The sequence below is a fragment of the Macrosteles quadrilineatus genome, unplaced genomic scaffold (assembly GCF_028750875.1).
Source record: "Macrosteles quadrilineatus isolate MER2022 unplaced genomic scaffold, UCM_ALF_1.0 Scaffold_6__1_contigs__length_79288215, whole genome shotgun sequence".
Taxonomy (NCBI): Eukaryota; Metazoa; Arthropoda; class Insecta; order Hemiptera; family Cicadellidae; genus Macrosteles; species Macrosteles quadrilineatus.
In genome coordinates, this window is record NW_026542599.1 from 68,668,097 (window position 1) to 68,696,039 (window position 27,943).

Genomic DNA, 27,943 nt, shown 5'->3' on the forward strand with positions numbered 1-27,943 from the left:
TTAACCGATAATGAAGTTACACAACTATCGCCTATCGTAAATCGTGATAGATCAATTTATCAGGAATCACTCGTATTCACTTGCTTGGCTTATAATGGCTTATGAAAAGCTATAACATTGAAATTATATTGACCCTGCTCTCTACTTGACTTAAAGCATACTAATTATTTGCTATGTCCTTAGGCCCACTTATAGAACTACTTTCTTTTATTAATGAACTTAATCCATGGTCTTTTGGCCCCATCTGCCCTAGATAATTAAGCTGTTATATACATTCTTTATGCCTTGGCTAAAGAATCAGATGAATCTAGTCAGTGCAGTCAACAACGAATCTCTTATTCTTTACAATGGCAATTAATTTCTATTCAATCAAGCAGCGCCGATGGCGGATCGTATGTGATCCAAAATCTAAAAAAACCGAATGTATCCTCGATCCTGGATTTTCGGTCAATACCTTTGTATACTGTGACGCCAGTCTCGGTCAAAATTAGATACAAAAAATCGCTTGGGACTCTTCCTTTCGCCTCCCGTAAAACTCATAACCAAAACACCCAAAACTCTTCATAAAACACCCGTGACCCGTCCGTCCGGAAAACTCACCAACATCTTGCAGATAAGTTTTAGATTAGGCCTAGCACCCCTTCCCTGGAAGTGTGTAATTTTAGGTAAACGATTGGTCTCGCTTAGCGGTATCAATCATCTCACAAACACAACACGTTTAATTAAAGAATCTAACATGGCAGGAAAATGTTTTTATATTCCAATGTTAATTTGTAGTCAAGATGAAGCTGTTACTGTTGTTCACCCTTGTTGCTTTGGGTTACTCCCACTACATCGCCAACCCCGAGGAGGACGAGGCCCAATGGGAACTCTTCAAGGTAAGACATATTCATTTCTTGATCAAAGAACACTTTTACGGTCCCTTTAACAAATTAATAATATTTTTGGTAAGGTTTTTTCTAGTGATTTTACATGGTCACTAAATGACAAACTTTTACATTAGTTATCTTTACCTAAAATTATAGTGAGTTACGAGTTAACATAACGTGCGAATTTTGAGGAGAAATCGTGTTCCCTATTTATTGGCAAATTTAGTTCCCTATCATTTAGTTCCTTGTTCAGAATGGGTAGCCACAGTGGCCTTATTTCCACCCGAGACTGACTGGTTGGTTGGTCTACTAATTTAATGTATTAAGCTTCATTGAGTTTACCATTGAAAAATTGATGTTCCTTATAGACAATTTCTGCCTCTTCAAAATTCATACGATGATTTTCGGACCAGCAATGATGAGCGATTTTAGATTTTTCCACTAAGCCTTTTTTGGTGTTTTCGTTGTGTTCTTTTATTCTAGTGTTCAATGGTCTTTTTGTCTCGCCATAGTAAGACCTGGAACAATCATTACAATATATTCTGTAAACAAAGTTTTTCATATCCTGAGTGTCATTTTTGGGTTTTGTTTTGAAGAGACCTAAGTGTTTCGTGTCCTAAACGCTGTTTGCACTTTGAATTTCTTATCAACCCTTCTGATTTTCTCCGATAACCCTGACTACGGCATTGACATGTGGACGAACCTTTTCTCCCGATTTTGTAAAGTTTCACGCGTAGCCTTATCTTTCTTGCATTTATTTATTACGGATCAAGGGTATCCGTTACTAGCCAAATCCACCCTTCATACATTTTACACCCTTCAAAGTAGAATTTTTCCACCATGCGGTTGCATCAAGTTTTACGTTACACCAATAATTGTAAAAATTTAGCAATACCACCTGAACGCGTTCGAAAATACTTCATAATATAGTATGAAAGTGAAACACTTTGAACATTTTCACTTTCAATGAAATGTTATGGCAACTTTTAAGTTTAAATAAATCAATGTCAATATATTAATAAATCGGTAACTTTGATGATCTTCCATATCAGATCGAACATGAGCGAGAGTATGGAGATGAGAAGGAGGAGCACACTAGAAAGGAAATCTTCATGAAGAATCTCAACTTCATCCGTAAACACAACAAGAAGTACGAGCGAGGAGAAGTTACCTTCACCGTAGGAGTCAACCAGTTCGCTGACATGGTGAGATGTAAAAATATACAATTGACCTTAGTAATGAGGTTTATTAGATACCATGTTTATTATATTATGACTATGGTATGATCATATAGGTATGTTTTGCTACCATGGGCCTGTGGTGATATCGTAGTAACAGTCTGTATGATATTTTTCTCCACACTATGATTTTTTTTAGCTGTTTGCAAACGTTAATTGGATGCTGAAAGCTATATATTGCTGTTCATGCTAACTGTCATCTTCATTTGGGGACAGAGCAGGTTTTTAAATCCCTAAGGCCGAAAATCTGCTGTTCGCTTATTTACTTAAAACAATAATGTATATTAAACACAAACCGTATCCATATTATGAATTGTAATAGACTTGTTTTATTGTTACCGCTGCTTAGCAACTATTTATTATTATTTTTACCGATTCCTCTAAATATATCTTCAAATAACCTTAAAGTTGTAGTTGGGTTGATTGTTGGTGTGCATATTGTATAATGTTTTCTCAATATCGTATAGTGTGGTGAAAAATAGCGTTCGTACCACGGGCCGAAAGGGGTTTGCATCTCTCGATAGTTTAAAGTTCTCAACTTTGTCTCCAACTTAAAAAAAATTATCTCGAGCCGGCAAAACCTCATTTTCAGCCCTAGGTACGAAATATACTATATTGTGACCGTTTAAGCTCACAACAGTAGCCTACATATCATGGTGACGATTAAAAAAGAGTATGAATGCCAACTTTATATTTCCATAGCCCATCGTTATTATGCTTTACGTAGACGTGCATTATACAATTTAAGTACTATTTCACTCTGTTCGTTGTCTATAAAAATGGTTAGTTTCATCCAAAACTTGAACTTGAGAATTTTGATGAAAACAATCTTACTTCTACAAACTATGTATAGTTATGGAAATTAAAAAGTAAAAGTTGAACTTAAACGTGTGAAAACGTTTAGAAAAGTATCGAAAACACGTGATTTACGAAAGTAGAGAAAATTATGAGTAAGTTTAATGCTAAGGCTAAAAATGTATCAGAGATACAGCAGTCAAACTTTGCATGCTTGCTCTTTACATATACAGGGACATTGTTATGCATGGGCATTCCATTATCTAAAGTAGTTTTTACCATTTTTTTTAAATTACAGAAATTATTAAATATTTTTTTTTGTTAATTTTCATAAAAAAACTATAGGGATAATATATGAAGAGATCAATTCAAACCAATGCAAAATAACTTTGTTTGCAGTTGTATACTCTTTCAAATGACACTTAAATATTGTTTCTAATGTTTATAGTCAAGGCCTTGGCGATTCTTGTGAAAGTCTACACATTTCGTAAACAGTGGTAGAGGGAAGGGTGGGTGGTAAATAAAATAAACAGAATAAAAACTAGTGGTAAAAAACGGGTTACATTCAAGTAGAGTTGATATAGATAGTAAAGATAAAATTTTCTCAAAATAATTCATAGCTAAAAGTCTATAATTTTTAGTGGGACCTCCACTTAAAGTAGACGCGCATCATACAATTTTAAGTACTATTCCACACTGTTAGTTGTCTATAAAAATGGTTGGTTCCATCCAAAACTTGAACTTGAGAATTTTGATGAAAACAATCTTACTTCCACAAACTACATATAGGGATGTAAATCAAAAAGGAAAAGTTGGACTTTAACGTGTAAAAACTCTGTGATATTACAATATCAATTTACTAGCTAGGCTATGAATGACAAATTCAGTCATCAAAAGTCAATGGCTTTTTATAAATTGCTAAATTGCTTTTAGACCAACGAAGAGTTCCGCCAGAGGATGAACGGAATCAGACTGCCCGAGGACTACCAGAGAAGCGGTGAGAAGTTCGAGATCGACGAGAATCTGGAAACTCCCAAGAGCGTAGACTGGAGGAAGAAAGGAGCCGTGACCAAAGTCAAGCACCAGACCTTCTGTGATTGTAGCTATGCCTTCAGCGCTGTAAGTGGTACCTGGGGTGTGTGTTTTTAGTGTAGAAATTACAGATAAAATAGAGATTTTGTTTAATCTTCGTCAAGAAAGGGTGGGACTGGTGGGGAAGGATTGAGTGTAAGGAAGGAGGTAAAAAGGGGACGTTTGTAAGCTTCTGTCCAAAGGGAACAGTCCAAATGGTGGTGTTGTTACTGTCTAATGTCAACTTTTTGCTAATTACGATAATAATTGTTACTATTATCATCCACCTTCACTGTGGTAATTGGATTGGATACAAAATGTGATAGAGTAGCCTAACAAATAGTTTAAACTTTCCACCAACTAGCCCAGGCAAATTAGCCCAAAAAGAGCTATAGCTCCTAAAAATTGGGGGAATGCAGGAAATCGTTTATCTGCTCTGGAGATCCTAAATAAAGAAAAATGAGTTTACGACGGATTCTGAAGTGAGCTAAGTGTATGGGAGGCAAAAAACTAGGCCGATTTTGCTAATATTTTACCATTAAATTTCGTGTCGAATGACGTTAAAATCATTAAAGTCGGTTCAGTAGTTCTGCTACAACAGGTCTTCAACGATCAGTAATTTTAATATTCTCCTTGTCATCATCCTCTTCTTGATGATTACAGCTTGTTCCGCCAGATGGCAGTGTATGCTACAGTTTTTGGTTAAAATTACTAAACTTTGACAACCTGTTGTAGCAGAACTACTGAACCAGTTTTGATGGTTTTAACGTAATTCGACGCGAAATTTAATGTTCTTTAGAAAAGTACGTATACACTTTTTTGTGGGATGCACTGTTTTTGAGTTAAAGGTGAAAAACTAAAAATGAGCAATATCGGCCTAGTTTTTTGTCTACCATACACTTAGATCAATTCAGAATCCGTCGCAAACTCATTTTAACTTATTTAGGATCTCCAGAGCTGATTACGATTTCTAGCTTTCCCCAAATTTTTAGGAGCTATAAGTCTAATTTGCCTAAGCTACAACATAAATAGAAAATAACTACTACATGTATAATAGCCACGTTTTTAACTAAATGTCTCACTACGAAAATTTGACGAAATTGAACCATGCCCTCGTGCCTGCACCCAGACTAACGAAATGGAAGCGTGATCCATGCGCAGGCCCGAGGAGCGGCTCACAAAACTTTACTTAACGAAATGAGAACCATGGATGGAGGTTCAAGAACAACACGCCATTTGAGAGAAACGAGCTGTAATTAACTAAATAAATAAACACAACAACAATAATCAACAACAATACATGAATTAAATACTCTCAATTAAACTTTAAATAAATTTGGATACCCATTTAATCTGCTGACTTACAGTCTTTTCTTTTATTATTCAAAATATCAGAAGGATTATTAAAAATTTAACCTTTAATTAAAATTACCAAAATTAACAAATTATAACAACAGATAAATATAATGACTCTTTTTAAAAAAATCATTTCATCTGGTAACTATAGAAAATTTATGGGCCCCAAATTAGAATTTAATAGTTAATAATAAAATTATAAAATTAAAAAAAAAATCAACAAGTAGCCTAAAGAATTTAAAATTTAAAAAGAATAACAATTAATAAATTTCTGTGCACAAATTAACAAATAACAAAATCTCCAAGTCCAGGACGGTGGTTAGCAATAATTAATTAGGGCTAAAACTTGCGGAATTTGCGGTAAGTACTAGTTCATGTTTTTGGGCGAGCAGCACCGGAGGGGGAAGCAGGCATGACGGAAGAGGGGGGCCATGATCCAGGGGTGGCCAAGAGTTGTAATTCCCACTCCGCCAAGGCTGATGCAGACTACCGGTACTCCATGTTCCTCCTCACGGGCCCCATCAAGGTGCCGGTGGCACGAATAGTTACTCCATGATTGACATAAGTATCCTCTTGAACAAAAATGAGGCGAATAACATTAAAAACATGCCACAAAATAAGATGGAACAGGATAACAAAATATGCCGACCGAAGTATTGAACAGCCACACAACCTCTGAATGTTGGCGGTGGGAGTAATAAGAACAAAAAAAAAAAAAAAAAAAAAAAAACACACTTAGCCTTGTTCGGGGTCGTGGAAGTAACAAACGAAACACTGAACTAGCCTACTATAAAAAAACACTTTGACCATTGATCATGAGTCGTGACATTCGCCCGGTGGAAATAGTCACGGCTCAAAATACATTCTTACTGTTTCAGACTGGAAGTTTGGAAGGACAGACCTACCTGAAGACCAAGAAGCTGGTGTCTTTGAGCGAGCAAAACATTATTGACTGCAGCACCGATCAAGGAAACCAAGGGTGTGATTTTGGACGGATGAATGATGCATTCGAGTACGTCAAGGAGAACAAGGGAATCGACACCGAGGCTTCCTACCCCTATGAGGATGAGGTAACCTAATATAAGGACACAAGTCCTTAGCTGTAGACCGTTTATTCTTCATGGCTAGTCATAGGTCTCGTCACTTTAATATAGCTAAAAGCCATTGTTGATTCAAAGGATTTTGACCCAAGACCCCGTTTTACAACTGAACAACTCACACCTCATCACTAGAATCTGGTTGAATTGTTCTTGCCTTCAAACCCATTGAAAATAATGTTAGATTTCGTTTTCGTATATACATTTTCAAACTATACCTATACTAGTTGGATTTAATTGTATAGATTTTGCCTCAAGTAATTATACTTTTCACAACCCCAATATTAGCTTAAATGATGCTGAAAAGTAACATCTGGCTCATGTGTCAACTATATTTTACACCATTTTCTACAATGTTTCAAGCTTAATGTACCATATTTTTTACATAGATTAACCTTATAATTTGGTAGCAAAACAACATGTAAAAACGAATTAGGTGCAAAAGGGATTATTTCACCAATACTTGAATTGAAATTAAAATCCTGAGATGATTGAGCTCTTTTGATGTTGTTACAAATATAAAGTAGGCTTTACCTTCGTAAAATATTTACAGTTTTAACGTTCGAAATGATTGACAAAGGTAGGTAAAGCTTACTTTTTAAATTTAAATTTAAACTATTTAAATTTTCTAAATACCCTTTAATGGACATTATTGTAGTGAAAAATATTTTCAGTAAGCCATGACCATTAATTCTCTATTCTTTTCTTTACAGGAGGGCTCTTGCAGATACAAGGCCAAGAACAAGGGAGCTACTTGCTCTGGCTACGTGGATGTGACTTCATTTAGTGAGAAAGCTCTTCAGCAGGCCGTGGCTAAGGTTGGACCAGTGTCTGTCGGCATCGACGGCAGCCACTCCTCCTTCCAGTTGTACAAGAGCGGTATTGTTAATCACAACCACAAACATCAAGTATTTCTTTCAATTCGGGATCGTGTGTTATGGTGTTCTTATTGGCCTTGCGTTTCTTACTCAGTACATTAAATATATGAACCAGAGCCCAGCTAACACTATGTGGTGAAGATGACGTGTTTCTGAATAAAAAGTAATGTATAACCTAATTTTCATGCAGAATCCAATGCAGATAATGAAAAAAGTTCGGCCTCGTTTCTGTTTTGCATGCCAACTGATCGATCTAGGGAAGATGCAGACAGCGATCGACTCTCGCTCTTGATTATCTAGGAGACACTTTCATAATGCTCGTATTATGTAGCTTCGCCGAAGATCTCTGTCGTCAGACATTCAAAATCCAATTTACTCTTAGACAAAGGTTTTTTTTCATTGACTCTACAATGTATACACATACACCTTTTCTCCATGGATTACTTTCATATCAGTGAAAGCCAATTGAACATAGCGATCACGTTTCATTGGTTTTTAATAATGCAATCAATAAAAATATTTATAGATATAACACAAAATAAACTGTTTCATCAATTTAACTTATCAGTTTTGTTTAGAAATATCAACATACATAACAATTTTCATTAGTAAACATGTAGACATTACATTTACAAACATATCCGTTGTATTGGTATTCTTCCTGTGTTTGCTTGCTAATGTCATCTGGTGAACCCACAGTTCTGGTTGAATCCGACCTTGAACCTAAACCAATCGACATTTTCTCAATTTTGGCCAATTTTTTTTCAATTAGCCATACAATTAGCAGATGTAACTTTTTAAAGAATTAGTTGTTACCACACTTAATGAGGTTTGTTTTCTAATTTGTCTTTAGATTTAACATAATTATGAAAATCATTGTTTTCAAGCAAGTGTTCTACATTCAACTAACTCAAAACATTGCCAGAAGTAACTGTTCGTGCGTTTATTGCTCGTCTGCATTTTCTACAAATATTAGGCAGATTTGAGAATGCATTCCGCAATTTTCCTTAATGACACTCTAATTCGAATTAGGTATTTTTCTTGTGAGACGAAAACGCAAAAAAATACTTTATCCTTCTTGGGGAAAAATACCCCAAGTCATTGTCAACATAACAGTCAATACAACAAGTGTATTACCAACATGATGATATCATAAAAAATATTTCAAAGTAAATAACAATAAAGCAAGTTCATAATAGCCATTTAGATACAAAATATTGATTTGAGAATATCTAGTTATTTAAACCTGCAAAATCATGTAGTTGTTTTTATCCCAATATCATAAAATAAATGTTAAATGTAAACTTAAGGCTTTCTCAGTATTATTTGATCAGTGGTCATCATCCACATTTTTTCCTTTGTACTGTGTTTAGGTCGTGGCTTGATTTTAACATATGCTAAGATTCATTATTTTGTTTACATTATCGTCGTTATTTTGTAACCATCATGGCAACTCATAAGGCCAATGTTAACATTAAAAAACGTTGAGTTACTTTTAAAATATATAGGCTTTATCAAAAATTGAAATTTGTTTCGATTAAGCCTTCCAAACATTAGTCAACACATCTTGGGTAAGTTTGGCTAAAATATGTTCAGCCGTTATTGAGTTAAATGTGCTAGAAAGTTTTTATTGAAGTCGATCCCAAAGAGCTTCGATTCGCTCCGCTCATTTGTAGCATCCTAAAATACCTCCAAGAATATTATACTTGTTTCTGGAATGGAATATGGAAAACAAGGTTGCGTCTTTAAATATACAATATATTTGTGTTCACCGAACTGGTTTCACATTTAAACAATATATTCCTTTTTTTAACAAACAAATGACCTTGACACCAAGTCACAACCCTCATGCGTCAATATGACGCTGATCCTACCAACCCCCAAATACGTCAGCTGCCACGTCACCACCATCTAAGCACCTGCTTAGCACAGGATGTGACGTCACTTCCGGCCCAGAGTCGTCCAAAAGCACTACCAATATCTCTTTACTAACTTCGAAATGTCACGCAAGGTTGAATGTGTGATCTTATGGTTTCAGGAGTGTACAAGGATCCTGAATGCTTTGATAAGTACATAACCACTGGATTGCTGACTGTCGGGTACGGAACTATCAAGAGGGGAGGAGACTTCTGGTTGGTGAAGAACTCCTTTGGAACCAACTGGGGAATGAAGGGATACATCATGATTGCCAGGAACCACAACAACATGTGCGGTATTGCCACAATGCCCAGCTACCCTAAAGTCTAGACTTAATCATGGCCAATGGACAGTTAATTGTCTTTACTTTGTTATTATTAAGCTAAAAATATCTTATCAGTAAACTGAAATTGCTGTATTCCATCACTACACTAGCTAATGTAAAATTGTTTTTGATCTGACATAAAACAGAAGAATCGGTTACATTTCTTCTAATGTTTTGGTACATAAGTTTAAGTTAACTTTATTCAATGGCTTTATATGAATTTTATTTAAACCATTCAAAGCTTTTGTTGGCAAAAATAAAAATAAAATCATTACGTTTTACTATATATTAGTTATTACATTTTAAATTGAAAGAAATTAAAGATGAGTTCCTTTGTCTATTGAATCAACCAATTCCATCAACCTTTTCCCTCTGCATTTATCTGGTTTAAGTGATATTTGCTCAATCCTAAAAATAGAAACATCAAGGAATTTTATCGATTTTCAAATAATTACTTAAATGTAAAGTTTAGAACGTTTGAAAATATATTTATTAGAAACGGATAAATAAATGAATTCCTGAGGCCCCTTCTACACGCCGCTGCGTCCTGTGGCCCTGTAAGTGCATCGAGTTAAATGGGTGCAAGACGGCGCACCTAGGAGCCGCAGAAACGTGCGGTCTCTAGGTGCATTAAATTATATGGGAGCTATACTCTGCGGCGTGCCACAGCGGTGTTGTCAAGTGCTGCCAACTGATCGAAACAAACTCAGCCCAAAACGGTACTGCCTTGCCACAGCGGTGTTGTCAAGTGCTGCCAACTGATCGAAACAAACTCAGCCCAAAACGGTACTGCCTTGCCTCCCTCATTTCCCTTGTTACCAGTGTCGTAGGTGGTTTTGTTTTTCTTCTCTGAGTATCAGTTTTCAACTTTTGCGTATGACAGAACCTACTACGACTGAAGTCAATATTGAATATTCATTCACGAAATAGAGTCTAGACCAAGTTTGTGGGATTGTTCATCGCAGGACTACAAGCTTAGGGATTTCAAAGGATCTCAGGATGTTGACAGGAAGTTTGTGTTGAATTATACCCAGCCATCTCTCACTCACTAGAAATCAACACTAGTGGTGTGGTGAATTGAAATTCCCACTTTGGTAGCCCTGATACCCACACCGATGCCATTGAGCACAAACATACGGTGCCTGCCGTCGAATGCAGCTTGGCCCGCCGCAGAGTATAAAAGGGGCCTGTACGCAAAGATAAGGGACAATAATATACAGTATAATCAAAGCATAAAGGAAGATGTCCATAGAATTGAAACGTCAAATCGTTTTCAGGTGATTAACATTATAAACAATTCAATTAAAAAGCCAGTAATAAAGCTCCAGCATTCAAACATACGATAGTTAAAAGATTGAATATTTTCAAGTCCAATGACAAAATACCACATCCAAAGTTCAACATATCCTCTTCACTGAGCTGCAAACTACAGTATGTTATCGTCAATTTAAAGGTGGCAATAGCATTACTTGTAAAATCAAGTCAAAACTCGAGTATGCACTACTTTTGGACCAATTAAGAAGTTATAAATAGGTGTAGTTATTGCTTACAAATTATTCACAAAACAAACGACTCCGAGATTATTAAGATAGACAACAGATTTCGACATTTTCAAAGTAATGTGTTTATGTTAGACTTACAGTTTAACACGATGCTTTCCCATGCTAAAGATATATTTTCACATTCTTTATCCCTACAATCTGCCCCACTAGAATGTTTCCACACCGGACGTGTGAGCATAGCATAATCTATCGTACGGGTTTGTTTATGTGTGTTTGATTTATGTATTTAGTTCTATTTATAAGTTACATAGAAACAGTATGAAGGTAAAAATAGTAGGTGTTTCAGTACGAAACCTAATAATACATTTTTCACCACACTATGATGTTTTTGGCTGTATTACATACGTTAATTGGTGGTTGAAAGTTACGTTTTGCTGGCCATGCCAGCTATCATCGTAATTTGGGGAACGAGCAGGTTTTTACAGCCCGGGGCCGCAAAATCAGCTGTCCGCTTACTTACTTAAAACATGAATGCATTTTAAATACACAATCAAAATCCATAGCATTACAATAGAATTGTGTTATTGTCACCGTTGCCTAGCAACTATTTATTTTTATTTTTGCCGATTCCTCAAATTATTTCTTCACATAACCTTAAAGTTGTAGTTGTGTTGACTATCAGTGTGCATTATTATAGTGGTGAATAGTGGTAATAGGGTATAGTGTGGTGAAAAATAGCGTTCGTACCACGGGCCGAAATGGTTTTGCAGCTCTCGATCGATTTAAGTTCTCGACTTCGTGTCGAACTTAAAAACTATCTCGAGCCGGCAAAACCTAAATTTTGGCCCTAGGTACGAAATATAGTATTGTGCAATTAAATTTGAAGATGCTCAAACTAACAATTAACATACGCATTTGTTTAATTTTCTTTAAGAAACAAAAAAAAACCATATCACATAGATAGGCTATTTGGCAATTAGTGTTTGTTCAAAATGTGTTTCAACATGAACTTCGTTTGTTTGGGAAAGGGAAGCAATGTTTAGGAAGGGGAAAAGTTTGTATGGGAATGAAAAGTAATACTCGTTTTTAGGACAGACGAATTCATATGTTTGCTGGATTAAAAATCGAAGATTTTGGGTTGGTTCTGCTGAACGGAAACGACCTAGTTTCGTGATGAAAGATGTATCCCTTATTTAAATATTGTTATTTTAACGAGTACATAGGTTTTGCAGTTACAGCGAAGTTAATAATGTTTTTTGTGAAATGTAATAGTTCAGTATGAAATAAATTCCAAAATTCCAAATTTAATCCAAATATGTTTACAAATAAGTAAGCCACAACCGGTTTATTATTAGGCATGAGAATAACATGAAGATTGTAAATTTACATTTTACGTTTCGAATTGTCTCCTACATTTTTACGTGCATATCAATGCTTTAGTATACCTACACTAAATTATTTGTTTTTTAAAGCTCTAACGTCATTTTTTACCAATCCTCAATTTTGGGTGGTAAAAAAAACTGGTTAACAGACAAAATCCTTAAAAATAGGGATAATTTGGGCCCTTATAAAGCCCACTACAATTTTGTTGGTGTATGAATAAAAGTAGAAATATAAGTGCGCCCCTCCCTAAACGAATTCCTGGATAGAATCATCTACGGTTTCAGATAGAAATTAGAGAAATTTAATAAAAACATATGTTTCACGTTTGTCTTGGGCCAAAACACCCGGTAAAATTCCAAAAAGTCGCATTTTAAAATTTTCACCCCCCCCCCCCCCCCGAGATTTTGGATTTGCCCTCATGGGCTACGGGGAACGAGCTCAAAAGTGGCATTAGTGGGTTGATCTGATCCATTTTGAAATCGCTAGTGACATGAGAAATTTGCAAGATTAGTAAATAATCTTGAAATACTTACCAATACCCATCCAAAAATGGGGGTCATGGGGCGAAACCCAAAAAAAATTGATGATGCTCTTATACGTCGAGCAAATTTGCCAGTTATTTCCCTTTCTTTTTCAAATAGTTTTCTTCTTGCTATTGTCATACCTGGTCGTACCATATTGTTCTAGATATATTTGCTACAGCTGGTCAGTAAAATTACACATTAAAGGTAATGCATGGACATAACAATTTTGATAATGTTGTTTTTAAAAAATAGATGAAATCTAGACACTTCTTGTTATCTAGTCTCAATTATTACATGATCCTTCATAACGGAAATGTGAAGATAATCATTTCCTGTCATTGCCAAGCCAATTCAGTTTTGATTGACAGTTATATCAGTCAACTGATCCACTCAAAAAGACTATAAATTGGCGGCAATGAAAAGACCTAGTTAGGTTCTATTTATTGGACAACTAAGGTAAGTTGCCACTTGTTCATTTATCGTATCAGTTTGATGGGAAATGCTTTTAGATGGCATTTCACCACGTTTAAAATTGTAGTTTGATAATTGTTGAAATATTTAAATATTCACCATCTATTGAAACTATTTGAACTAACGCTGAGTGAATGTAAGCTTTCATTGGATATCTTTAAAAAAATAAAAAATAAATTATAGCTTTTAAGCAAACATGTTTTGTAACGTTCTTCTATTTATAGACTAGCTGTACCCGCGGGCTTCGCCCCGTTTAACTTCATAAGTATTCGCATGGCTCATTCACATCCTGGTTGAAGTTCGTTCGCTACGCTCACTCACCTTTAGGTTGGAGCTCGTTCGCTGCGCTCACTTGCCTTTAGGTTAGCTCGTTCGCTACGCTAACTCGCCTCCAGGTTGAAGTTCGTTCGCTACGCTCACTCACCTTTTGGTTGGAAATTAGATGTTGTCATAAATAAAAAAAAAAAAAATAGTGCTGCACCCTGTTGGTAATCCTTGTCACTTTTATGCTATTGAACATCATAGAACAGAACCAACTTGTTTAATTGAAACAGCTGTTAAGATTCATTAATTCCTTTTAAATATGAAAAATCATAAGATTAACATGGGGAACTACAGAGCCACTGGGGCGGAGCCCGAAAGGGTTTTTGAGATAAGAATATGCTTTAATGTTAATCGGGAATGTGAGCTATCATCATGCCAAATTTCAGCCCAATCCGTCCAGTAGTTTATGCGTGATTGAGCAACAAACATTACACACAAACTCACAAACTTTCAGATTTATAAATTAGTAAGATAATTTAAGTTTCCAAGCCACAACTTAAATTTAAACCACGCAAGAGCATATAGACGGAACCGGTCATGGGTAAGAGTGACCTATGGTCCAAACCACGCCGGAATATACACGTTTTCAAATAATTAATGTGTAATAACGTCAATGTAATATTTGTTAATAGTTCATGGTTCAATAATTAAGTTTGTTTCTTTGGGATTGCATTTATTATGGATTTTTTTTTCTTTTTCTTTACAAGAGTTTTAATATATCTACCATTTGTATACATACATCAAAAGATTCCAACAGTTATGTACACCAAATAAGAAAGAAGGTTAAATATGAATTGAAACGATAAATTTTCAATATATTATTCAATTGAAGGTGACGTCTTGCTGGTAAATCGTAGTTTTTTTTCTAATGTTTTTTTTTATTTAGTGATTATTATTTTATTATATAGGGTGGTGAATTATCTAGAAACTATATCTGAGTTATGAATAATGTTTTAGTGAATTTTCCATGTCGGGAATGAGCTATTACCGTAGGTCTCAGGGTTAGATCTAATTCCAGGAGAGAATTAAATTGTCGTTTTGAGCTCCTTGGTTGTTATGGATGTTGGCACTATAACTTGAACAAAACTATCAGATTTTTGTGAAATGTTGGATGGACATGTGAAGTTACATTAAATCCAACGAGTTCAGGAACCAGCATGATCATATGGGAACGGGAGCTTATGAGGTAAAGAATTGTTTTATTTACCCAACGATTTTTCTTTATAAAAGAGGTTGGTGGCCTCTTTTATCCTTACATTTGCCCGTCCACGTAGGCTATGGACCAGTGCGTGAAACGTCAAAAGGTATTTTTACTATATACATAATAAACGGTATCAGCATTCTGACACATACTTTCTCCCTTAAGATTGTCAACAACCTTAATCATGGGTAAGCGGTGGGAGAAAAGATATTTTATTGTTAAAAATCACAAAAGTTGCAATAACTTTTGAACCCTAATTGTTACAGCAATGGGGTGTTGTACTATTTTTTTTTATTATAATGACCATAACATATAATTTTTAATAAAAACCAGATTTTCTCAACAAATCTGATTTGTTTTTTTATGTTTTTTTATAGGGAAATAGCACAAGTTACAATAACTTTTGGACCATAATTTTTATGGAAATAGGATTTGTAAAATTTTGTTCGGAATATAAAGGACTATAACATATTCAATTTTTTAGAAAATCGTTCGAGCCATATTCGAGAAAAACTGATTTTCCGTTATTTTATGGGGCTTTATGGAAAAATCCCCATTAAAAATCAAAATTAAAAAAAAATTAAAAAACTTTCAACTTTTTAAGGACCATAACATACTAAGTTAAATCAAAACTGGTTTTTTTCTAAAATCCTATTTTTCGTTATTTTATGGGATTTTTTATGGGAAAATAACATAATTTACAATAACTTTTGAACCGTAATTTTTACAGCAATGGGCTACAACATACTACATTTTTCTCAAAATCGTTCGGGTTATTTTTGAGAAAATCGAATTTTTCCGTTATTTTATGGGTTTTATGGGGAAACCAACATTGACATTGTCATTTTATTTATAACTAGGCGAAACCCGTCGAAATCGACGGTTACTTTCAAGGCTTATGCTAATTCATTTAACTGCGATAAATTGAGTGAAATTATACATATTTTGAGCATTTAGCATTGTTTAAAGATCAATAAGTGTAAAAACAATAACGATATTAATTGCGTTAGTTACCAAATATGGTTGATCATTCAACGAATAAAATATTTCCCATACTTTGGAAGAACCTTTAAATAGTATTAAAATCGTATTGGTGGATCTTCTTTTTGTTAAAATCTTCCCCGATTTCATCAGTGTAATAAAGATTAATCTATGATTTTATTTGAGAGAAAATATCTGCTTGTTGAGGAGACACGTTCCAACTTAAAAGGGAGGTCCATCCGTCACAGTGTAAGTTTGATTTTTCCTTCGTCACGTCGCATCAGTTTATATCGTACTTCTGTGCCAATGAATTACCCTCTAGTATAGTTTTAAGAAATTGGTTGTATGGGGATATCGTACTTCTGTGCCAATGAATTACCCTCTAGTATAATTTTGAGAAATCGGTTGTGGTGTTAATGTTAAACCGAAGATTTTTCCAATGATTGAAAACATGTATGACAATAATCTCACGGACCTATGATGATCTGTCTAGAATAATATGATAAAATATAGCCAAAAGTGAAAAGGCAGACACCAACCCGTACAATAGATATAAGATAGTTCAATAAGAAATAATTGTTAAATAAGAGTTACTGTGATAAAAGGATTTCCACTGATTTCGTAATGGAACGTTATATTGCAAAATATGACATGATACAGAAGAAAATCAATTTTGAAATCAGAAAATAACATTTCAAATACTTCTTTTGGACAATTCAGTAACTCCCAATAAATGTGTGTTGTTTAAAATACAATTCAAAAATTAACAGCTGTTTCATTAAAAAGTATTATCCACATGGAAAAATGTAAACAAATCTGTAGAGGGATCTTTAAGGGCTTCTGGGACAGAGCCCTAACGGGATTCACTTAGTTTTTCTTTTGGTAACTCATCTAGAGACCAAGGCCTTTCTTTGGACACCTCTACCAAGTTTCTACGCCCAGTCGTTCTCTCAAATTAATGGAGACAAAGTTTCCAATTAAATATTTAGATTCCCCCATGTTAATCTTATGGGAGAAAATCCAACTTTGATGGTAGATCCTGCCCAAACTAATAAAAATTTCAAAAAACGAAAAAGACTTTGCAAAACTACAGATCAGGGCCATTCATTTGACACTTAAATAATCAAAATCTGTCCAAAAATGAGGGAGGAGTTCTGTTTACAAAAATCGGCTTAGCGTATTATATATATAGATAGATGGAAGGTGGGAGTAAATAAAATGTTAGTTTTCTTTTTTATAAAATTGGAAATTCATTTTTCCTAAACTAAAGTTTTACAGAAACAAAATAAAAATAAAAAAAATATCGGTAGAAAACCTATGTATCTACTAGTTAATCTAATATTGATTAGATAGGAGATAAATTTGACTTTTTAAATTACATACTTTGAGAAAAATAAAATTAATCGTAAAGATTCGCTTAGTTTGCAGGTTTGCTGCAGTGGGGGTTTTATATCTGTACGAAAATAAGTAATGCAGCCGATACAAAGCATGTCTTTTTAATACTAAAGGTAAAATACCATGTTTTTGGATCTGTCAACAATTCTTTATTTAAAAAGAAAATAGTTTTTCAAAAAGACAGCCTTCACATGCTGGTAAATGTATTTTATGAAAACATTTAAACTGTAAGCCAGTTACAGATTAAGTTGGTGTCCAAAACTCAATTTTCTACATTATCTTTCCACTAAGATATTTGGCGTGACATAAAGGTGATGTAGTCTACAGTTAGTAGTACTATCAGCTTGATTTGGTTAAAAACTTGTCATATTAGACATAAATCAGTAATTTACTTCAGTGGGTTACTTCAAACATGACCATTTTTATTAGTACTCTTGGCAATTTAAATAACATTTGTTGATTATTCCAATTTTGCTTTGTAGTCAAGATGAAGCTGTTACTGTTGTTCACCCTCGTTGCTTTGGGTTACTCCTTCCACATCGCCTTCCCCGAGGATGACGAGGCCCAATGGGAACTCTTCAAGGTAAGGCATTAAAAACAAAGCTGGGATGGTACAGTACCTACAATCCTGTTGAGGCTATTTTCTAGGGATATTACATGGTCCCAATCGACAAACCTTCAGTTCAATTATTTTATTTTTAAATTAATTTTTTTGTTTTGGTAGTGTTTACATCAGATATTGTATGTAAAAGAATTAAATAGAGTTGTGAATGCAATTGTAATTTAAGTTGATCTAAACATTTATAAACTATAGTTCAATTTGGATACTAAATAAACCTTCTGTAAGTACTGTAACACCAAACAAATTTAATAAGATGTTTGTATAACTTAAACGTGATCTAAATATTGCCTCTAATCTAATAGTTTTACAATAACTTTTATTCTAAATTAGCTCCGTAGTTTTAATAAATATTAAATCGAAATAATACTATTTACACCATTCAACGTTGAATTCCCATTGTGCGGTAGAATCCAGTTTTACGTTACACCAATTGTTAAAATTTAGCGACACAACATAAATATATCATATAATTCTCCATATAATTCTAATATTAAACAATCATAATATTCCACAATCAATGACATTTTATGTCAACTTTTATCTTACACCAAAACAATGTTAGTAAATTAATACATTTCTAACATTGATTATCTTCCATTTCAGATCGAACACGAGCGATTGTATGGAGATGAGAAGGAGGAGCAGACTAGAAAGGAAATCTTCATGAAGAACCTCAACTTCATCCGTGAACACAACGAGAAGCACGAGCGAGGAGAAGTTACCTTCACCGTAGGAGTCAACCAGTTCGCTGACATGGTGAGATGTAAAAATATCAATCAGTTAAATTATCTTTGTAATGATAAATATGTTTACCTTTTTCATGATATTATGACTATGGTATGACCATATGCGTTCTTTGCTTTTTGGCCTATGTGGTCATTTCATTGTTATAAGCTTACAGTAGCAAGACCACAGTGGTAATGAAGAAAGAGCATAAATACCAACTTTATAGCCCACTAAAGCTAATCATTGTTATGACAAAAAGTATACGTACATTATACAATGTTAAGAACTGTTTCCCTCTACTTTTATTTATAAACATGTAATATTTGTAAATGGTATATTCGCTGCTATGAATGAATAAAAATAAAATAATAAGTAAGGTGGTTTTATGTATTTTTTCAAAACATTGAAAAAAAGGAACTGTATCGAAAATATGTTTATAGGATATTTTAGATTGAATACATTACTAAACATAATGTATTAGGTATTGTTTAAGATTTTTGAGCTAATTGAACTGAACACAGAAATCACTTCGAAACCCTCTTTTTCGAGTTACAAGGTCACAAAACAGAATATTACCACCCAAACTTTCTTTGAACATTTTCACACAAAAAATGCTTTCTTCAAATAGGCCAACTATGTATAATAATGGATATCAAAAACATTTCAATTATAAACTGTAAAAGTACTGCGAGATTCCAATCAAAAACTTTTCATAGAAATTCAAGTCAGCTGGGCCATATCGATTCAATGTATACTTCACTCTTTAAAAACCAATGGCTTTTTATATATGACTAAATTGCTTTTAGACTATTGAGGAGTTTCGCCAGAGGATGAATGGATTCAGACTGCCCGAGGACTACAAGAGAAACGGAACCAAGTTTGAGTTCGACGAGAACCTCGAAGTTCCCAAGACTGTTGACTGGAGGAAGAAGGGAGCCGTAACCCCCGTCAAGAACCAGGGAAATTGTGGATCTAGCTATGCATTCAGTGCGGTAAGTGGTTACATAAGTCTGTCACAAAAACATGATCTACCGGGAGGAGTGTAATGGCGGAGGACGGGGGAAATGGAACTTTTGTATAACTCTCAAAAGGGAACTTTCTAAGCCCCGGTCTCGTTACTGTCTTATTACTCAGTTTTGATATTTTTATTTATTTATTGGTGGCCCATAAACATTAGTGTAGTATTTGGGCCATGCTTGGTGTGCAAGGTAAAGGTAAAGCAGAAAACCTTGTTTTTGTTTAAATTACGTATTTTTTTATTTATAAATATGTTAAAAGGGCACTGTCCAAACCATAATATTTTAAAGTATAATGTCCTACATTTGTTATTTAGCATCATATAATGCAATGTGTAATTGGATCGTAAGGTGAAATAACTGTATGAATTTTGTTATTTGTCATATTATCATCCAAACCCTGGTCGTCCTACTGAGTAACATCAACCTTATGTTAAAACAAACTTTATCCATAGCCAAATGAAAAATTGTTCTTGGTTCAGTGACAATCTTTATTTTTATCAGTGACCTTCAAATTCAATCTAAATTTTGATCAGTGCGTTGTCAGATTCGACCTGTGGATTGCGTCTCAGACTTCGATGCAATATGGTTCGATCCATACTTCACAAAAAATATAAATATTAGGTTAAGCCTGCTCTCCCAAAAGCCTTATTTATTCATCACTTTACCCTTATATCTCAATTAGATTTTGTTTAAAGAAATATTTATTTACTAAGAAGCATTTGCACGAAGTTTACCTAATGTCTTTAATCTCAAAATTGTATGTCTCCATGTTATATTTTCAATTAAGAGTTTAATTTAAAATATCCTTTTACAAAACTGATTAATTATAGATGATTTCAACATTTCGAGTATCTGAAGGACATAGTGTTACAAGGGAAGGATTCATAATATGAATCCTTCATATTTATATAAACCAAAATATTATTTTGGTTTTGCCCAACGACTGAGGTGAACAATGAGGCCCTTGTAATTTTCATGATTCATTTCCTAAAACCATCTCGGTCACCTCTTTTGTTTCAATTTCGTCTCGACCTTTCTTTGAAAACATCAGCATCCTGCGTGTGAGGGATTTATTTATAGTATTAAGATTTATTGTAAAACATACATTCATTAAGCCTATTCTGCTAACGCTAATAAATACTTACCTAATAAATAATGCATAACTTATTAAAATATTGTTTTATTTACGACATTAACTTTTAAAATACGGAGAAGGAAAACGATGATGGCTTGAGAATATGTTTTAGCCTAAATTAGTTAAAAGTTCAGTTTTAAAATAAAAATAGTTTTTATTTTTTTAACCGAATCATATTAGTGTACAGCTAAAGTGTTTCTTTCGTAAGCATTAATCTTACTGTGTATACACTTAGTTTTATTTCAGATAATTTTGGATGAGGGCATATAAATACCTTTTTTAAGTAAGGAACATGGGTAAAAAAATATTTATTTATTTTAAAAACATTCTGGCAATACAAACCTTAATAATACAACATTTCCCCCCCATAAATAAAAAATATAATAGCCTACTTTTCAATTACATTTCTTGCTAAGAAATTCTGAGGTAAAATGTTCTACCTTTTTCAGACCGGAAGTTTGGAAGGACAGGTCTACCTGAAGACCAAGAAGCTGGTGTCTTTGAGTGAGCAGAACCTTGTTGACTGCAGCTATGATCAATATAACGATGGGTGTAACGGAGGATTTGCGGATTACGCATTCGATTACATCGAGCAAAACAACGGAATTGACACAGAAGCTTCTTATCCCTATAAAGCTGAGGTAAACTTAAATAAGATACAGATGTTTTGTGGATCGAGTAATAGTAAACTATTTACTTTAGGCTAGTCATAGATCATTTCACTACCTTTGTTGATTCGAAGGATTTTAACCCGAGACCCAGGGGACAGACGTGTTGAGCCCTACCACTAGAACAGCTCAAGTCTCGTTACTACCTGGTTGAATTTTTCTTGTCTTTGCATGATTGGAAATAATTATTTATACTTTACGCACTGTTTCACAATCTTTCAAGCTTCCATGAAAGATCTGAATTTAGTACATTTGTTAACCTTGTCAGCTGGCTCCCTGACGAAAAAACCATCGTGTTTTATCACTATGTATGCCGTAGGACGTCAGACATTAGTTATATTAAGCTAACCTCAACTTTACAGGAAAACGAATGCAAATACAATGCCAAGAAAAAGGGCGCCACTTGCTCTGGCTACGTGGATCTGACTGAAGGGTATGAGCAGGAAATGCAACAGGCCGTGGCCAAGATTGGACCAGTGGCTGTCGCCATCGACGCCAGCCAAAGCTCCTTCATACTGTACCAGAGCGGTAAAATTAATTATAACTACACATAATTATGATTGCTTTGAATTAGTACATGGTACATAGTACAGTGGAATTCTTACAGGCCAAGGGTTTCTCACTCAGTAGTTTAGCAAAAGATAGCAGTGACAATCAATAAACATGAAGTGAAGTCTTGCTTCCAATGCTGAATCCAAGAAAGATAATGAAAGTTGTGCACTTTGGTTCTACATAACAGCCAAACATTCAATGAAAGATGCAGACGGTGGTTGACTCTCTGATCCAATCTGGTTGTAGTCTCTGAGAGTTTTTACGTTAGGAAACACTTTCAATTTACTTTCATGAATCTGACAACTTCATGAGGCTTCGTAGAATATCACTGTCATCAGACGATTTCCTTTTTTTCTTTCCGAGACAAAGGTTTTGCCTGATTTATCCTACACCGTTTACTCTTATCGTGTCTGCATGTAATGGTGGAAAGCATACTCATAGTTAATATTTCTGAAATATTACTAGTACGTGATGAGTGTTCAACTATTGACTGTACTCCACAATATACCACAATAGAGCTTACAAGGTCATCGTGGTGTGAGGAGTACCACTCAAACAAGTTTGTAGCCTTGCCAATGGTTAACTTATATATCATCAATGTTATAAGTATAAGATGAATTTATAGTCTGTGTGATCACACCTGTCTCCTAAATATCTAGCTAAAGTAAGTACGTAGGGCCAATGGTTTAAGGTCCGGGTCAGTTCCAGGTAGACGAAGGGTCAACAGGTTCCATCATACAGACTATAATAGTGGCTCTGGCTAGTACCGTGAAGACTACAATAATAATTAACTATTTGCTAGATTCTAGTTGTATTGCATGACTGAATGTGTGCCATTGTGGTTTCAGGAGTGTACAATGACCCTTTGTGCTCCAAAAAGGTCCAAGGACATTCAATGTTGGTTGTCGGGTACGGCACTGCTAAAAAGGGAGGAGAGTACTGGTTAGCAAAGAACTGCTGGGGAACCTCCTGGGGAATGAAGGGATACGTCATGATTGCCAGGAACCACGACAACATGTGCGGCATTGCCTCCCAGGCCAGCTACCCCAAAGTCTAGACCATCACTTTACCATGGCCAATGGCCAGCTACCCCATAGTCTAGACCATCACTTTACCATGGCCAATGGCCAGCTACCCCATAGTCTAGACCATCACTTCAATATGGCCCATTGCCAGCCACCCAACAGTCTATAACATCACTATACATCATGGCTAGTGGTCAGATCAACGTCTTTACTTTGTCATTATTAAATAAAATAAAACTAATTTGAAAAGTAAATTTACTGTTCAGATATAAACATTTTACCCTACATTCTCCATCAAAACCCATCGCATATGAGCCACACAGGCTCATATCTAGGACTTTTTGATTAAAAATATTATAAAACAAGTAGAGCAATAATGATTATTTTTGGATTTTGAATACAACTCTAATTAGTCAACTGTATTTTCTGTTCTTTTATTTGAATTTCACGCAAATATTATATAAAATTTCCTCTTGGGCTTAAAAATATAACTAAGTAGTAAATAGTTTCTGTCAATGGTATTCTGATGCCCACTGTTTAAATCTTAAATTTAACCAGTTCTAGAGTTAAATAATTAAAACTGAAAACAAAATCATGCGGTTTTGCTATTAACTAAAAAGCAATCGATTGCGTTCTTATAACCAAAAGCACACAATGTAAAATGAGCGTTTTTTAGCTTCAATTTGTTTGTTTTACCTGGTTAGGGAAAGATCACTAAATGTTATGGATTTGAATCTTATTTTAAAATTACTAAAACGTAAAACGTAGGTGTGGCAATGTGATCTTTCCATGAAGTGTTAAGGGAAAACACTATAATGTCAGGTCAAGAATTTCAAAGGCCAAAGTTAGATCAGTCATTTAAAAGATTCATATTTTGGTATAAAAGTAAGCAGTTTGGAGATCCCATAATATATTCATGCCTGTCAAGTTGCATTAAGTGTTCGAACGTTGACAAAATGTATATTGGACTGTATTTGTAAGACTGTGAGGGCAAGCAACTTTCAGCTCAACTTTTTTTAACAGATTTACTAGCTGTAACCCGCGGGCTTTGCCCCGTTGAACTTCTTAATTTTCAAGATGATCTCGTTCGCATGGCTCAATCACGTCCTGGTTGAAGTTCGTTCGCTATGCTCACTCACCTTTTGGTTGCAAATTAGCTGTTGAAATTGATGGTGTATAAACCTATTCCATGAAATTCTACACGTATGTACCAAGTGTCGTGGCAATCGGTTCAGCAGTGTCTGAGTTTATCACTGCCAAATATATATATATACAAACATCCTCTTTTATACTTATAGATTCGTAAACAAAGGTATTTGTCCAGGTGTATACCTGAAACAACGGAAAACAGATGTAATTATTTATCATAAGCTGGATTTAGTAATATTTTACAAATAGGTATTGTGTACCTCATTATTACGTTAAATAAGAAGAAAAATAGCAGATTTGTATTTTGTTCTATTACTTCAATTTTAAAATGCTACTTTCTCCCCTTATTAGCCCAAAGTTTATTATTTTGGAAACTTGAGTGTTTAAAGCAGTTGTAAACACTTGAGTGTATTTTATTGGCATATTCTGTTACTTTGGCTTGAAAGACCACACGAAATCTTGGCTCTAATACGGTCTGATGTCCAATCTATATTCAGCGCAAATAGGTTGAGATACAAAGTGCTTTCTAGGTACTAAGTTGCTGTGTTTTGGAGCTTGAAACATCTTAATGTTTCTGAGATAGGCCAAAGCCCATTCTTCTTCACATCAACCAATATATTATAGGTTTTTTTATATCAACTTGGGTTTGTATAAAGAAGAAACATAATGTGATAAAAAATAAATGTCGTTGGGGCAGATTTACTGCTAATGTGTTTTCTAGAGCTACAATGTAGCTTAGGTAAATCGATTTAGTAATATTTACATTACTACAAACTTATGCTTTATATTATCATCTCTAAAAATTATAACATTTAAAGTAAACACGTTTTCAAAGTATTTGTAGGGATTTGCAAGTAAGTACGTATTTGAAGTAAGTATATTTGAAGTAAGTATATTTGAAGTAAGTATTATTGTAAGTATTTGAATATTCACACAGTCTTGGGCCACTTCTACAATATTATAAAGAGGTGCTGAGAACATATTTTTGGCTTGCAACAATGAATTTGAAATAAATGCATCAAAATCCACTTGAAAAAATTTTTAAAACGCTTTCCAAATGGCAGGAGCTACACCTAAAATGCAAAACTGATCATTGGCACAATAATCCATCTTTCATTGTTTCCATTGTTTCCAGAAATTCTCCATTATTCATGTCACGTTGGATCTTCAGATGAATTCCGAACTTTCATACGGTGTTGTTTTGGGAATTCATTCAATTAAATCGTCCATTGCAAAAACCCCACAACCAACATTTTTTCGCAGCTGTGTGATTTCTGTCCCATGTATTTCAATTTGCACATTAATATGCTTACAAGTCGGAATCAGAAAAAAAAAATTTACGGGCTTTATGCAATAAAGGATTCAATTTTATTGTAGTTTAATGCTTCAGTAATTTTTTTAACCAATAGAACCATTGTCCGGTGTTAAGCTGTTTATTTCAGGAAAACCCTGTATGTTAAAATGATTGAATCTGTCAGCCAAACATTGATGTTGTAAGCTGTAAGCTCTAAGCTACTAAGGTTAAAGCAATGACCGAAATGTCAGAAATCTTTGAAATTGTCAAATCTTGAAATCTCCATTCTGCGATTCGGGTGAAAATTAAAAAGGATTTCCTTTTTTTCTGGTTACTAAACTATAGTAGGAATATTTCAATTTTGAAATAGCAGTTGTATTGAGTAACTAATTCTATGTGAGAATGACATCGTCATGAAAAACTTTAATATAATAATAGGCTACATGTAAGGAAGTTTTTATGAGTTTATAGAAATGTCTTGGTCTACGATTCATGTTGTTTTCTTTTGCTATGAGATGTAAATCAGCATGATCAGACCATGGGAAAAGGGTTTTATGGGGGCTTTATGGGGTTAAAATTGGGTTTTCTCATTTTGACCATTAATAAATAAAATTTCCCAATTTCTGTCTCAACCTTTTTAAAGAGCTTAAACAAAATAATTCAGTATAAAAAAGTGTTTTGCATGGTTATTGGTAACGGAAAAAATGTAAATTTAAAATTTCCATATGTATTCTTATGGAGAATTTTGTAAAATTTTGTAGTTTGCTTCTTTATGGATATATTTTGATCAAACTTGGAAAATTAATTATACTAAAAACAATTAATATTTTACTAAAAAACACACTTTATTAGCTTACTTGTAGCAGCAAACCTAGGTACTCGTTAAACCTAATGTTATTTAAATAGATTCAATTGAAAATCTATTCAGACAAATGGAAATTCGCTTAGGCGGCAGGTTTGCTGCGACGGGTGTATTTATTGTAATTACGTCCACACTAAATTCCAAAATCTATGCTAATTTGACTGCCACACATGTGTCCTATATTAATCAAAACAACAGTAATTGTGTAAAAACGGATAAAGTACATAAAGTACAGTGGTATTAATAAATGACTCTGTCTAGGCTACAGTCAGTACCAAGGCCTGAACTTTATTGGAACACCGCAAATATCGTGTAGTGGTCGATATTTACAACAGTGGTATATTAGATGTCTGCTGCTCTATTTCATATCTTCTCTGAAATTGCAGCCGAGCTTGTCGAATCGAAAGTATAATCTTTCCTATTTTAGGGTCGAAAGTGTCATGCTTGGCTTATATGGGACAGTTTTCTATCCAACATTCACATTACAGTAGTTTTTAGGAAATTGTTTTAAATCAATTACAAATTAAGTTAGGCCAGTTTATCCGGAATTTTAGGTTATGATTCCTTTTCTGGTATTATAGGCCTACATTACGTATTTGCTTGTTTACGGATATATCTTTATAAAGTTTGGCAAATATTACCATTTCATACTAATCTGTTGAAATTTTACAAAGGACACATATTACCTTCCCCGTAGCATAAAATCCAACTACTCATTAAATCTAATTTTATAAAAAAAGGAAATAAATCTGAATTTTTGAGAAAAATATTATCAGGAAATTAGACATTTTCTTAGTATGCAGGTTTGCTGTGGCGGGGGTTTAACTGCATGTTTGCTACGAATCATTTATATGAAGTTCGTATCTGTGATAAAGAGAGTGTATATTTAATGATTATCAATTATTATCTAAATTGTTTCATCTTAGGGTTTCAATCTTAGTGTTCCCATGGACCAACAACCATAATATCAATTATCTAATGTGTAAACCAAATATTTATTCTGTTAAACACTTAGTAAACCATGAAAAATATATATAAATATGCAAAATATTCCAAAGACATTTTTGACAACACCACATTTCTTCTAATGAAAACTAAATTTTCAATAGTTTTTATAATCATTACTTTTTTGTTACTATCCGAGCACGTGTTAATCCTTGGAGGGTTGTAAAAATATATGACAAATCACACCTGTTATTTAAGCGAGATTATTTTAAATCTCAGTATTCGTGGTGCAAAATTTTACGAGGCAAGTCCTTGCAAATAATCCTGGATGTAATAAATCACAACTAAGCGGCTTCAAAAATAACAGTGTTTTCCTACTTTAAAACAGATATACCTTGAACGGAATCGCTCAAGGCGGAAAAAAATTCTGTCGTTCAATAATTTATTGTAGTCTATAAATTAAATAAAGAGTAATAAAAACATATTGTATAACAAAAGGTACTATAGTAGAAATAAGTATAGTACTTTAGTATAAAATCTTTCACTTCTACAGTTGATATTGGATTTGTTTCTTGACATACCTGTGAATCTGATACTTTATTTTGTCATCCAACTTTTT

The 27,943-nt window shown here is 34.1% G+C and overlaps 2 protein-coding genes across 2 annotated transcripts; both read left to right on the top strand.

Moving 5' to 3' along the window:
* Positions 1-781: 781 nt before the first annotated feature.
* LOC128996382 (procathepsin L-like) lies at positions 782-9,566 on the top strand. Its single transcript, XM_054421680.1, has 6 exons — positions 782-878; positions 1,922-2,074; positions 3,836-4,021; positions 6,208-6,399; positions 7,140-7,305; positions 9,343-9,566. Exons 1-6 carry the CDS (start codon positions 783-785, stop codon positions 9,549-9,551), a joined length of 1,002 nt encoding a protein of 333 aa, XP_054277655.1. The 5' UTR covers position 782; the 3' UTR covers positions 9,552-9,566.
* A 3,826-nt stretch (positions 9,567-13,392) lies between these two features.
* LOC128996381 (procathepsin L-like) lies at positions 13,393-23,308 on the top strand. The gene is made up of 7 exons (XM_054421679.1): positions 13,393-13,411; positions 17,810-17,910; positions 18,553-18,705; positions 19,482-19,667; positions 21,279-21,470; positions 21,860-22,025; positions 22,898-23,308. Exons 2-7 carry the CDS (start codon positions 17,815-17,817, stop codon positions 23,104-23,106), a joined length of 1,002 nt encoding a protein of 333 aa, XP_054277654.1. The 5' UTR covers positions 13,393-13,411; positions 17,810-17,814; the 3' UTR covers positions 23,107-23,308.
* The last annotated feature ends 4,635 nt before the right edge of the window (positions 23,309-27,943 follow it).